Source organism: Bos grunniens, chromosome 14, assembly GCF_055505025.1.
Source record: "Bos grunniens cultivar Pamir isolate PY7600 chromosome 14, Bosgru_T2T1.0, whole genome shotgun sequence".
NCBI classification, from domain to species: Eukaryota; Metazoa; Chordata; class Mammalia; order Artiodactyla; family Bovidae; genus Bos; species Bos grunniens.
The window spans coordinates 17,207,223-17,222,662 of record NC_141178.1 but is presented as its reverse complement, the minus strand read 5'-3'; the positions used below and the strand labels follow the sequence as shown (position 1 = coordinate 17,222,662).

Genomic DNA, 15,440 nt, shown 5'->3' with positions numbered 1-15,440 from the left:
GGAAAAAAAATGGTACCTATGTGAGAAGGTATGTTAATTAGCTTGACTGGTAATCCTTTCACTAAATATATAAAAACATCATGTTGCACACCTTAAATATATAAAATTGTTATTAAAAAATAAATACTTTTGGTAATTCCTGAGTGGTCCACTGGTTAACACTCTATGCTTTCACTTCAAGGGGCATGGGTTCAATCCCTGGTTGAGGAACTAAGAGTCCACATACTGTGCAGCATGAAGAAAAATAATTTTTTTAATTTTTAATAAAAATAAATCAATAAACACTTCTGCATGCAAAAAAGGAAAAGATAACAATGCTATGAATTCATGTATAAGATGTTATGTAGGTATGTGTTTTCAATTCTCGGCTACATATATATATATATATATATATGAGTAAAACTGCTGGGTTATATCCCAGATGGCGCTAGAGGTAAAGAACCCATCTGCCAATGCAGGAGACCTAAGAGACCGGGTTTGATCCCTGAGTCCAGAGATCCCCTGGAGGGGGGCATGGCAACCAACTTCAGTATTCTTGCCTGGAGAATCTCCATGGACAAAGGAGCTGGTGGATTACAGTCCATAGGGGTGCACAGAGTTGGACACAACTGAAGCAACTTAGTATGCATACATATTAACTCTACATTTAACTTTCTGAAGAACAAATTGTTTTTCAAAGCAGTATCAGTTATTTTGTAAGTTAATAATTCAGTAAGAGGATACAAATTTCAAACAATTATACAAAGGAAAATTAAATGAGAAAAATAGCATTTTTTTAAAAAGTAGGTAACTAAAACAGTATAAAAGGAAATGAAACAGTAAGATGATAGAAACAAAGACAAAAAATACAATCACAAGTATAAATGAATTGAATTTACTAGCAAAAAGGCAGATTATAAAATTTGATCTAAAATATCTAGTTCTATGCTATTTCCAAGACATATACCTAAAGCATAAAAATATAGATAGGTTTTAAGTAAAATAATGAAAATAGAAGTATAGCAAAAACCAACCAAAGATAAAACAATTATAACTATGTTAATATGATAAAAATAGATATAATTCAAAAGACTAAGAAACAGAGTCACTACATTTAATAAAAGCATCAAATCAAAAAGAGAATATAAATATGGATATGTGTATAGGTGTATATACATATAAGAAGATCTGTACAATATCTCAGAGGATTTAGAGAATTCAAAGCCCTTTCATAAGCTAAGAATTTCTAAACAAATGAAACATCAGTCCTATAATCTCTTTATAGAATCCTAAAAATCTGACAAAAAACAACCATAAAACTTTGCATTAGGCAATGGCTATATCAAATGTTAAAAGGCTCTAATTAAACTGTGTCTTTTAAGAATTTATAAAACACTCCCCATAGTAAAGTCTGACCTTAAAACCTTAAAAAGCATTGTATAACAACAAAACCAAATTTATTTTACTAAATAAATAATGTATAAAATAACATCTTAAGCATAACTACACTTAATAAAAATACATCCTTTTATGTTACCAACAAAAGTAACTTTATTTGAGCTGATACAATGTAAAAGAAGCAAGGCTTCTCTAAGTTTTCCTATTTATGTATAAAGTGAGTGATAAGATGAAGATAATACTGGCATCAAAGTAAATTTTTAATTTTCAGTAGTTCATTCAGGGTGTAAGACTCAAGTTTTTCACATAAATAAAATAAATAACTTGCTTACAAATGCTAAAATACTGCAATTAAGAATTTTTTTCCAGCACTCAGTTTGAGTTCCCTGAATCATACAGCAAATGGCCACAGGCTATCTATTTTACATATTGTAATGTAACAACCCAGTGGGGTGGGATGGGGAGGAAGGTGGGAGGGAGGTTCAAGAGGGAGAGGACATATGTATACCTATGATTCATGTTGATGTTTGGCAGAAACCAACACAATTCTGTGAAGCAATTATCTTTCAGTTAAAAAAAAAATAAATTTAAAATAAAATAAAAAAAGGAATTTTATTCCACTCTACCAGCATAATCAAATATATTATATTTATAATTGACTTTAATCATTTCAAATATACACACTGATCCCCTCAAAAGTTGTCCAAGAATTTGAACAAAGACTTGGTAAAAAATAATCCCTTGCAAGTATAAAATATATCTACAAGTTGATAGCAGAGAACAAAAATGAATGACTTAACTCATATCTTGGATTTTCCACAGGAACTATAAATGCCTGCTTTCACAGAAATACACTTCAATTTAAGTTGATCATGCTATACAAATGAATTTGAATGATAAAATATTAGTCACTTCTAATAAGAGTTTTCCATAGACTTGTCAAGAAGACAGTGTTCTTACCTACAGTCTGGAAAACTTCATTCATCAAAGCTTCATTAACTGCTAAAGAGCTGACATTTCCACTATGAGACCAACTTTGATATATTGCTTGAAGCAGAAGTGTCTGAGCTCTTGTAGCTTGAACTGTGAGATTTGGAAGCTCAAAAATGCCTTCAGTTATAGCAATCTGAGATCTTTTGGTCCTGCATAAGAAAACAGAAAGCATAACAAACAATATATTAAGTGATATTTATTAAAAAAAAATATGAAATAAAATTGCAAGACAAAAAGGTATCCAGGGACATTATTTTAATTAGAGTTCCATCAACGAGAAATGCAATTCTACTAACTTTATTTCAGAACCTGTAACAATAATAAAAAATACAAGCTAGAATAATGTCCACACACATATTCATACACATATATACTGCTCGAGCATTATACTTTAATCAAGTCAATCATCAAAAATAAAAATAATACTAATACTAATTAATTTACTACTAATTACTAGTAGTAAATCCTTATTCTCTTTTCTTAAATTTACTTTCTGCACAATTTGGAAAGGTTACTTTCCATTCACAGTTATTACAAAATATTGGCTACATTCCTCATGTTGCACAATACATCCTTGAACCTATTTTACATCCCACTGTTTGTGTCTCCCCTTCTCCCCTTGGTACCCACTACTTGGTTCTCTGTATCTGTGTGTCTGCTTCTTTTTTCTTTTTTTTCTTATTACATTCATTAGTCTGTTGTATTTTTTTTAGATTCCACATATAAATGATATCATACAGTATTTGACTTATTTCAGTTAGCCCAGTATTTTTCAAGTCTATCCACATTGTTGCAAATGGCAAAATTTCATTCTTTTCTACAGCTGAGTAGTATTCCACTGTGTGTATATACACACACCACATCTTCTTTATCCATTCCTCTGTAGATGGACACTTGTTTCTATATCTTGGCAACTGCAAATAATGCTGCTTACGAACACTAGAGTACATTATCTTTTCAAATTAGTGTTTCTATTTTTTTTAAACATTTACCCAGGAGTTGAACTACTGGATCATATGATAGTTCTGTTTTTAGCTTTTTGAGAAATCTCCACACTGTTTTCCACAGCGGCTGCACCAATTTATATTCACTAAACCAAATTCAATAAAATTAAAAGGAATGAAATCATACAGAACATACGTGCAGATTATACTGGAATTAAACTATAAACTAATAAAAGTATCTGTAAAATCCTCAGATATTTAGATATTAAAAACATAAAATACACTGAAGAACAGAGCAAATGAAATTGAGAAAGTCACAGACAACTTTCGCAAAAGTATAAAATGATAGAAAAGGACATTGATATGATTGTCTGAAAAGGATAACCTAAAATATACATAATTGATACGCCTGGAGAAAACAACGAATAGAGAAAAAAAGTGCTATGGGCATGCATTTTAATAAAGTAACATGGAGGGACCAGGACTTTTCCAGAACTCCCCTTCTACAAAATTCCCGAACCTGTCCACTACAGACTAGTAAAAACAACCAGTGTATGGGGGCTACTTAACCGTACGACTATAAAGGGGTTTCAAGCAATACTCTATACTGATGCGACACTGACAGTCTCATGTTAATTGGTTACTTTTACATTTTCCAGGCAGGCTTTTTTTTTTTTCCAACTCTCTGCAGACACTATTCTATTTGTTTTTCGGCTGCGCTGTGCAGCATATGGGATCTTAGTTTCCCGACCAGGTATCAAACCCATGTCCCTTGCATTGAAAGCACAGATTCTTAATCACAAGATCACCAAAGAAGAATGCTTCCTGAAATGCTTCTAATTTCAGTCATCTTTAAAGTCAATGGGCTCCTTTTCTAGCCATTGGTATTGCAGCTAAGAACCATCTTGCTATTAATAATAAACCTAATATCCTTCAAAGTCAAGACTGGATTTTTACTTTGCAGTTCTAGGGTTGTGAAAAAACAAAAGAGCTACAATGCTACTATGACTTTGACTGTTTAGGTCTCATGTTAACCCTAGCTGGTATTCACGCTTCATAGTAAAGCTGTTCTCTAGAAAAATCTATAAAATCAACATATATTTATTAAATGCCCATGTATAGTAGTCAGGCACTACCTACTTAGGAAGTATCCCAGGTGGCACTAGTGGTAAAGAACCCACCTACAATGCAGGAGCCATAAGAGACGCAGGTTTGATCCCTCGGTTGGGAAGATCCCCTGAAGAAGAGCAAGGCAACCCACTCCATTATTCTTCCCTGGAGAATCACACTGACAGAGGAGCCTGTCGAACTACAGTCCATGCAGTCACAAAGACGAGGACATGACTGAGGCAAGTTAGTACTGCTGCTGCTGCTAAGTCACTTCAGTCATGTCCGACTCTGTGCGACCCCACAGATGGCAGCCCACCAGGCTCCCCCGTTCCTTGGATTCTCCAGGCAAGAACGCTGGAGTGGGTTGCCATTTCCTTCTCCAATGCATGAAAGTGAAAAGTGAAAGTGAAGTCGCTCAGTCATGTCCGACTCTTCCTGACCCCATGGACTGCAGCCTTCCAGGCTCCTCCATCCATGGGATTCTCCAGGCAAGAGTACTGGAGTGGGGTGCCATCACCTTCTCCACAAGTTAGTACTAGCCATTTTAAAACATCAATGAACAAAAGAAAGAACAATAAAATAAAATCCCAGTGTCCTCATTTTAATGGGGATAGGAAGCATTTTAAAAATCAAATAATAAACATAAACAACTGATTTAAGGAAGTTAGAAGACAAATGCCCTCAGAAATAGGAAAAGAAGAGCATGGAACAGGAACTACTGAAGAGGGAGCAATTTCATATACAGTGGGTAGTTGTGGCTCAGCTGGTAAAGAATCCGCCTGCAATGCGGGAGACCTGGGTTTGATCCCTGGGTTGGGAAGATCCCCGGAGAAGGGAAAGGCTACCCACTCCAGCATTCTGGCCTGGAGAATTCCACGGACTGCATAGTCCATGCAGTCGCAAAGAGTCGGACATGACTGAGCGACTTTCACACACACAGTGTAGATCTTATTAAAAGGAAAGGTTTAATTCCAAGCAAAACTTAAGCAGACTAGAAGGAAGTAAGTGACAGTTGTGTGGATTTCTGGAGAGTGATTCAGGCAGATGATTCAGGTAGAATCCTAAGGACAGAGGAGCCTATCAGGCTACAGTCCATGGGGTCACGAAGAGTTGGACACGACTTAGTGACTACACAATGAAAACAACATAATCATCCCTGCCCAATGTACCACAGAAACTACAGTTAAAATTAATTATGTGCTTTGTCCCTCAGTCATGAGCAACTTTGTAAGCTTAACAGACACAATGTTCTCTGCTAGTAATTGAAGACACAGGGACTATCTTTACACAAAGAATTCAGAATCCAGTTGTGAGACAATAAACCAGTAATTAGAATTTAACAAAACAAATGCTGAGAAACAATGCTGAAAACAAGTTCCTGTGAGATACACTAAAATGGTTGAGGGAAAAGTGCAGTTGTTGTATTTAAGTTGAATCCTGAAGAATAAATAGGAATCATTTTAAGAGAAAAAATTATAAATTCATTAAAGAAAAAAAGATACCTCAATTCAAAAATGGTACAAAGATATAAATAAAAAATGCACAGAATGTAAAAATAGAAATGATCCATAACCATGAAAAGATTCTTGAGCCTAACCAGTAAAAAGGGAAATTCAAATAAAGATAATGTATGACTTTAAGGCTTCCCTGGTGGCTCAGCAGTAAAGAATCTGCCTGCAATGCAGAAGACATGGGTTTGACCCCTTGAGGGGAAGATCCTCTGGAGAAGGAAATGGCAATCCATTTCAGTATTTGTGCCTGGAAAATACCATGGACAGGAGCCTGGTGGGCTACAGTCCATGGGTCACAAAAGACTCAGATATGACTCAGCATCTAACCAACAACAAATGATTCTTTTAACCTATAGGACTAACAAGGCCTCCCAGCCTCTAATTCATCTTTCAGGAATCTATCTGAAAAGAATTTTCCCATGAGTCTGCAATAATATTTACATAATGACAGTGTCAGCAGCTTATTTACAGTAGCCTGCGGGCAGGAATCCCTCAGAAGAAATGGAGTGGCCATCACGGTCAACAAAAGAGTCCGAAATGCAGTACATGGATGCAATCTCAAAAACGAAAGAATGATCTCTGTTCGTTTCCAAGGCAAACCATTCAATATCACAGTAATCCAAGTCTATAAACCAACCAGTAATGCTGAAGAAGCTGAAGTTGAACGGTTCTATGAAGACCTACAAGACCTTTTAGAACACACACCCAAAAAAGATGTCCTTTTCATTATAGGGGACTGGAATGCAAAAGTAGGAAGTCAAGAAACACCTGGAGTAACAGGCAAATTCGGCTTTGGAATACGGAATGAAGCAGGGCAAAGACTAACAGAGTTTTGCCAAGAAAATGCACTGGTCATAACAAACACCCTCTTCCAACAACACAAGAGAAGACTCTACACATGGACATCACCAGATGGCAAACACCGAAATCAGATTGATTATATTCTTTGCAGCCAAAGATGGAGAAGCTCTATACAGTCAGCAAAAACAAGACCAGGATCTGACTGCGGCTCAGACCATGAACTCCTTATTGCCAAATTCAGACTTAAATTGAAGAAAGTAGGGAAAACCACTAGACCATTCAGGTATGACCTAAATCAAATCCCTTATGATTATACAGTGGAAGAAAGAAATAGATTTAAGGGCCTAGATCTGATAGATAGAGTGCCTGATGAACTATGGAATGAGGTTCGTGACATTGTACAGGAGACAGGGATCAAGACCATCCCCATGGAAAAGAAATGCAGAAAAGCAAAATGGCTGTCTGGGGAGGCCTTACAAATAGCTGTGAAAAGAAGAGAAGCGAAAAGCAAAGGAGAAAAGGAAAGATATAAACATCTGAATGCAGAGTTCCAAAGAATAGCAAGAAGAGATAAGAAAGCCTTCTTCAGCGATCAATGCAAAGAAACAGAGGAAAACAACAGAATGGGAAAGACTAGGGATCTCTTCAAGAAAATCAGAGATACCAAAGGAACATTTCATGCAAAGATGAGCTCGATAAAGGACAGAAATGGTATGGACCTAACAGAGGCAGAAGATATTAAGAAGAGGTGGCAAGAATACACAGAAGAACTGTACAAAAAAGATCTTCACGACCCAGATAATCACGATGGTGTGATCACTGACCTAGAGCCAGACATCCTGGAATGTGAAGTCTAGAGCCAGACATCCTGGAATGTGAAGTAAAATGGGCCTTAGAAAGCATCACTACAAACAAAGCTAGTGGAGGTGACAGAATTCCAGTTGAGCTATTCCAAATCCTGAAAGATGATGCTGTGAAAGTGCTGCACTCAATATGCCAGCAAATTTGGAAAACTCAGCAGTGGCCACAGGACTGGAAAAGGTCAGTTTTCATTCCAATCCCAAAGAAAGGCAATGCCAAAGAATGCTCAAACTACCGCACAACAGCACTCATCTCACACGCTAGTAAAGTAATGCTCAAAATTCTCCAAGCCAGGCTTCAGCAATATGTGAACCGTGAACTTCCTGATGTACAAACTGGTTTTAGAAAAGGCAGAGGAACCAGAGATCAAATTGCCAACATCCACTGGATCATGGAAAAAGGAAGAGAGTTCCAGAAAACCATCTATTTCTGATTTATTGACTATGCCAAAGCCTTTGACTGTGTGGATCACAATAAACTGAGGAAAATTCTGAAAGAGATGGGAATACCAGACCACCTGATCTGCCTCTTGAGAAATCTGTATGCAGGTCAGAAAGCAACAGTTAGAACTGGACATGGAGCAACAGACTGGTTCCAAATAGGAAAAGGAGTATGTCAAGGCTGTATATTGTCACCCTGCTTATTTAACTTATATGCAGAGTACATCATGAGAAATGCTGGGCTGGATGAGCAAAAGCTGGAATCAAGATTGCCGGGAGAAATATCAATAACCTCAGATATGCAGATGACACCACCCTTATGGCAGAAAGTGAAGAGGAACTAAAAAGCCTCTTGATGAAAGTGAAAGTGGAGAGTGAAAAAGTTGGCTTTAAGCTCAACATTCAAAAAACGAAGATCATGGCATCTGGTCCCACCACTTCATGGGAAATAGATGGGGAAACGGTGGAAACAGTGTCAGACTATTTTTCTGGGCTCCAAAATCACTACAGATGGTGACTGCAGCCATGAAATTAAAAGACGCTTACTCCTTGGAAGGAAAGTTATGACCAACCTAGATAGCATATTCAAAAGCAGAGACATTACTTTGCCAACAAAGGTTCGTCTTGTCAAGGCTATGGTTTTTCCTGTGGTCATGTATGGATGTGAGAGTTGGACTGTGAAGAAGGCTGAGCGCCGAAGAATTGATGCTTTTGAACTGTGCTGTTGGAGAACTCTTGAGAGTCCCCTGGACTGCAAGGAGATCTAACCAATCCATTCTGAAGATCAGCCCTGGGATTTCTTTGGAAGGAATGATGCTAAAGCTGAAAGTCCAGTACTTTGGCCACCTCACGCGAAGAGCTGACTCATTGGAAAAGACTCTGATGCTGGGAGGGATTGGGGGCAGGAGGACAAGGGGACGACAGAGGATGAGATGGCTGGATGGCATCACTGACTCGATGGACGTGAGTCTGAGTGAACTCCGGGAGTTGGTGATGGACAGGGAGGCCTCGCGTGCTGCGATTCATGGGGTCGCAAAGAGTCAGACACGACTGAGTGACTGATCTGATCTGATCTGATTAGGGAAATGAAAATCAATACCACACAGAGGGACTTCCTGGAGGTCCAGTGGTTTAGCAGTTTTATTGCAGGGAGTACGGGTTTAATACTCAGTCAGGGAACTGAGATCCTACATGCCACACATCGAGAAGACAAAGAAAACAAAACACAAAGAGATACCACTTCATACCCACTAGGTTGGACATAAAAGGTTAAGGAAAACAACAACAACAACAACAACAAAATAACAAGTGTAGGCAAGGATGGGGAGGAATTAGAACTCTCAGACTTTGAAGTGGATGTATACAATAGTACAACCACTGTGTATAACACTTGACAGTTAATCAAAAATGTAAAAACAGCAACTGTATTGTCAGGTATGTAGCCAACAGAATTGAAAACCTGTTTACCTTAGAGTTCATACATGCATGTTCACAGCAGCATTATTATTACCCAAGAAGTAGGCTTCTCTGGTGCCTCAGACAGTAAAGAGTCTGCCTGCAACACAGGAGACCTAAGTTTAATCCCTGGATTGGGAAGATCCCCTGAGAAAGGCATGGCAATTCATTACAGTATTCTTGCCTGGAGAGTCCCCACGGACAGAGGAGCCTGGCTGGCTATAGTCCATGGGGTCGCAAAGAGTTGGACATGACTGAATGACTAGGCACAGCACAAGAAGTGGAAAAGATGCAAAGCTACAATTGATAAATAAACAAAATATCCCTATACAGTAGTAGTATTTGGCCATAAAAAGTAATGAAGTACTGATACATGCCCAACATGAAGAAACCTTGAAAACAAGGTAAGTAAAAGAAAAGCTCATTCAGTCATGTCCAACTCTTTACAACCCCATGGACTGTAGCTTGCCAGGCTCCTGTCAATGGAATTTTTCGGGCAAGAATACTGGAATCAGTTGCCATTTCCTTCTCCAAGGGAGCTTACCTACCCAGGATGGAACCTGCATCTCTGGCATCTCCTATATTGGCAGACAGATTCTTTACCACTAGTGCCACTGACAGAAAATGCCACATGTCGTATGTGGCAGTCTCTATCCAGAATCAGAGAGTCAGGATTTCTTTGTTGGAGTTGTGAAAATGCCCTGGAGTTAGATGGTGATGCTGACTGCACAACAATGTGAATATACTAAAAATCAGTGAATCAAACAGTTTAAAATAATTAAAATAGTAAATTTATATTATGTGAATTTTATCTCAATTTAAATTAAAAAACTCCCTGAAGTATTTGTCTCCATTAGCATGTCACATAATTTAAATAAACAGCTGAACATTAAGACATCTACATAGCCCTGTCCATACAACTCTCAAATACATAATAGTAATATGTGGCTCTACTTGGATTTGGCGTTCACTCGACAAACCTGGTCACATTTTGCCAAAAAATCAAAGGACTGTAAAAAATAGACAGAGACAGATACGTTCTGAAGGGTTTGGCAGTCCAGTGGTTAAGGCTCCACACTTCCATTGCAAGGGCAGAAGGTTCAGTCCCTAGTCAGGGAACTAGATTCCACATGCCATGTGGTGGGGCCAAAAAGTTTTCAAAAAATTTAATAAATTTTAAAATGTACCAAATAAAACATTCCTTAAACCACGCAAGCAACATAATAGAGATAATATTAATAATACTAATTTGATAATATTAATATTATTAATATTAATAACATTAATTGTTAATATTAATAGCAATCAAATGAGGGAGGAGAAAAAATAGTATCTAATTCATACATTTATATTTATTCTTACTGGTTTCTTTAGGTTTTCTAACATTGTGCCCATTATTTAACTCATTTTCTTTTCTATTATTGCGGGTATAACAGTTGAGTGGTGGTTCTCTCTCTACTATGTTCTCAAATTTCTGTTCAAAATTCTTGAACAAAAAAACAAAAACACAACAGTTTACCAGTAATGATACTAAGTAAACAGAACACACATTTGGAAACCTACAATATAAATATGTATAATTAGCTTAATAATATCTATCTTTAGCCAGATATTCTGTGGTATTCAGGAAGTCCTATGGTGTAGCCAGAGCCATGTTCTTATAACTCTAGCAATAATTATTTATAAGGCAAAATTACAGTCAGGATTCTTTTTACAAGTGGGCCTTTACCATTTCATAAAAAATTCACCTACTGTATATGGTAGTCTAACTTGCAAGCCATCATATGTCACATAAAATGATTCCCAAAAGGATAACACAGATTTGAATAAAAACTTAAACATATGCAAATTCAAAAAGATTAATTTATTCTATATTTTAATACTGCCCAAGGGTAGAAGGTATCGCTCTCCTTCAGGTTCAACTTAATTCAACATCAAAGGAAAGAATTTATACTTTGTACAAAAGCCAAAATTCAATAACAAACAAGTAAATTATAGCATACATGTAGGGAATGTTTTGTGATTTATTTTCCAGCTGTAACTGACTGTAAATAAAATTACATTTTATTATATTTCTGCTAAATACTCCAGTATCATCTGAACTAAAACCATTTATAAATGATTTGGCAGATGGTAGAATATAGGATGTACCTGTTAGTGTAGCAGTATCAATGAAGAGGGTTTTTTCTCTTTTATTTTTTTCAACTTTGAGATATTTCTAACAGGTTAATATAGAAAATAGGAAATATCCATGGATCCATTTCAACAAACACAATTCAGCAAACCATACCATTATACTGTATTTGCTTCAATTATTTTTTTAAAGAGATCAATAGATTTTATATAACTTTAAGCTATTTTGGGAGCTCATTAAAATGTCAATGAAAATGAACAATAAAAGTATAATCTTCCTTGTGATTTATACCACTACAAATTTATTTAAACTTTGCTTAAAACAAAACAGCTCAATAAAAGTTATACTAAAATTACCTAACAACTTCTGGATTTACTTCATATTTTTGAAATATCACTAAACCTACATTTTAACAGTTAAGTTCGTGAAAATAAAATAATTTATTTAACAAATGCCTATTTCACATATCCAGAAGTCCAAGTTAGAACATATGTTCATTTTACAGAATAGGTTTAAAAACTATCAATTCAAACATTACTCTCTAGGGAAAAATAAATCCTAATGTAACTAGTGGGATAAACAATTCATTAGAACTCAACTTGGACAAACTCCAGAACAAATTTAAGGAAAAAGAAACAAGTAGGTCTTGATTGTGCAGTAGCAAAGACTGAAAATGAATATGCCCTAATTAACAAACACTTCAAAAGATTCTGTCTGTATCATTTGCTGACAAATTACAATACAGAGCTGATAAAATTTTTGGACCAATCTGACATTTCTGTAAAGAAAATTCTTCCTCCAAAATTTTAAATAAAAAACATGGAAGTGGCTTTAAATACTCATGCAAAGGAATTAAACAATCCATTCACATTCATAGCAATACTATAAAATTTTTGCCATACGTACACTTCAGGACAATCATCCATTCTTTTAAAATCAACACACCTCACGCAATTGCAAGAATATCCTCAGCAACAGCTGGATCTAAAGATTTATACAGAGTCCCCAAATGCAAGGTCTGAACCTACAAATTGGTTCCAAAAATGTATTTTTGTTATTACTCATATCCTGTACAGTAAAATAAGATTAGATCACTTTTTCCAAAATAAAATGAGTACAAAACTCACTAATTCAACTGAGAAATGAAAGCAGTTTAAAAAGCTTAGAAATTTGTATTTCATTCTGCACACAATGACTCTTTAACTTACACAATATATCAACACTCATGGATGAGAAAAAACTTCTTTACCTAAATGGTAGGTAAAATGAAAGGTTAAAGTCCCTCTTTCCTCCTCCTTCCCACTCCACTCCCCACAATAACCACTTTTTATGAATTCAGCAAACAGATCTACATGCCTCTGTCTCTTTATGATTCATAGACATATTTATAATTTTAATGAAGATATACATATATATATGTGTTATATATACATATATATATATATAAGCCTGCTTTTTATGACTAAGCAACGTATCTCAGCAATCAAGATTTTTCTACATAACTACATACTCTTCCACATTGGTCTTTTAATGCATACTTGACATTCTGTTGTTTGAATCAAGATTTACATTCACTAGCCAGTGTATCACTTTATCAATATTCCTACAATATTAACTGCTATATTTATTTAATTACCACCATTTGACCATTTCACATACCTGCAAAATACAAATTATATTCTACTGAGATATGAGAACATTTTATCATTTTCCAAATTTTTGAAATATTTGGAACTTAAATATTAGATGACATATGGACAGAGAAAATGAGAAATAAAAGTTGTCCATCACTAAAATTAAAATTTAATGAATGTCTTATTGTAACATATAAAGTTCAAAATCTTACAATGAACTATAGGTGGTAGCAAACCAACAAAATACAAGAGAGCAAAATGTTGTTTCTTCAATAATCTCATCATCTCTCACACAAGTTAATTCAATATAGACAGGTCCCGTACTTAAGCAAAAATGTTTACTTACAAAAAAAAAGAAGTGTGTTCATGCAATATATCTTATATACGTAATTAAAAACTTTCAAATATTATTTTGAGAATTCTGATAAGAAAAAAATCACTAAAATTTTAGTTTAATTTCAGTAATTAAAGTCATTGGTTTTTGCTCTGGCCAAGAGCACATTTTACATATATTATGTAAGCACAAAGGATACAAATTTGGTCATCAGAAAAAAGCATACAAACTAAAATCTTGATCAAAAAATCAAAAACCACTAGAATGGCTGAAGAAATTAGCAACTGCATGTCAATAAGTATTTACTTGTATTTTCCATAGTTTCAAGGTTTTGAAGATTAATGACCTCCATAGAAAAAGAGACAGTCCTTACTGAACTTAATGTAAAAAGGGAAAATGCTATTAAATAATCACCCAAAAAAGAAAAGTGTAAAAATCACTCCTATGAAAAGTACAATGCAAAGCAGGAAAAATAATCTGTTAAAAAATATAATAGGGGGATATGATCCAGAGAAAAGATCAATTGAGTCAGTATCTGAGGAGTGAGTAAAAATTATTTAGGCCACTGACTACTGAGACAGTACGGTGAAAGACTTGGCTTTAAAAGAAAAAAGACACTGAAAAAGTCAAGAAGTTGGGAAGGGATAGAGAGGAAGATATTCAGATGAATCCAGACAGTTAAGAAGGGGCCAGACATTAGAGGATATCACTGAAAGTTTTAAATGTTCTAATCTTTACAATAAAAGCTATGAGAAGTAAAGTGCTTCAGGCAGGAAAACAATATAAATAGAACTTTCTTCCAAAAACAAATTACACAAATTTGGTTTCAGATGTATGTATTAGCTGGTAACCGAGAGTGAGTGAAGGTCACTCAGTTGTGTCCGACTCTTTGTGACCTCATGGACTATAGCCTGCTGGGCTCCTCTGTCCATGGAATTCTCCAAGCAAGAATACTAGAGTGCGTTGTCATTTCCTTCTCTAGGGGATCTTACCAACGCAGGGATTGAACCCAGGTCTCCTGCACTGCAGGTAGATTCTTTACCATCCAAGCCACCAAGGACTAAGAACTCCTCTCTAAATACTTAGAGAATCAAGAAAGAAAATACAAAGACCTGTATCTTACTCATATTGGGACTCGAAGGCCTACAACACAACAGTTCGCACTTGACAGGTATCAAAAAAATATTTTTAGAGCAACTGAACGGGCCTTCCCTGGTGGTCCAGTGGCAAAGGCTCTGCACGCTCACTGTGGCAGGCCTAGGTTCCAGCCCTGGTTGAGGAACTAGCCACACATGCTGCAACTAAGACTCATTACAGCCATATAAGTAAAAAATTTAAAAAAAAAAAAAAAAAAAACAGCTGAAACTTAAAAAGCGCTGAGTAGTAACAGATTCATCTAGGAAACTGGAAATATTTTTACAGTTATAAATTATAATGAATACAATCAAAGCCATTATCAAAAACTCATTATTACCAACTACTATTAATGGCTCTATCACCAACACTAAACCAGACCTAGAACTAAACATCTAGAATAAGTGCATTTCTAGATATGGCAAAATTCATCTCTCTCAATCCACTGCATCATCTTTCCTAATCATCCGTTTCCATATCTGTAACAGTCAGTCAGTTCAGTCGCTCAGTCGTGTCCAACTCTTTGCGACCCCATGAATCCCAGCACACCAGGCCTCCCTGTCCATCACCAACTCCCGGAGTTCACTCAGACTCATGTCCATCGAGTCAGTGATGCCATCCAGCCATCTCATCCTCTGTTGTCCCCTTCTCCTCCTGCCCCTGATCCCTCCCAGCATTAGGGTCTTTTCCAACGAGTCAACTCTTCGCATGA

General features: G+C 36.0%; 1 protein-coding gene across 26 annotated transcripts in view; it reads right to left on the bottom strand.

The window, feature by feature from the left end:
* Nucleotides 1-15,440, bottom strand: part of VPS13B (vacuolar protein sorting 13 homolog B) — an 805,974-nt gene that overhangs the window by 654,611 nt on the left and 135,923 nt on the right. For all 26 annotated transcript variants that reach the window (XM_086336078.1, XM_086336091.1, XM_086336075.1 and 23 more), the window contains one exon: nt 2,338-2,519. In XM_086336078.1, coding sequence (XP_086192204.1) covers nt 2,338-2,519 — 182 coding nt within the window. Of the gene's footprint in view, nt 1-2,337; nt 2,520-15,440 lie in introns of those variants that run through there.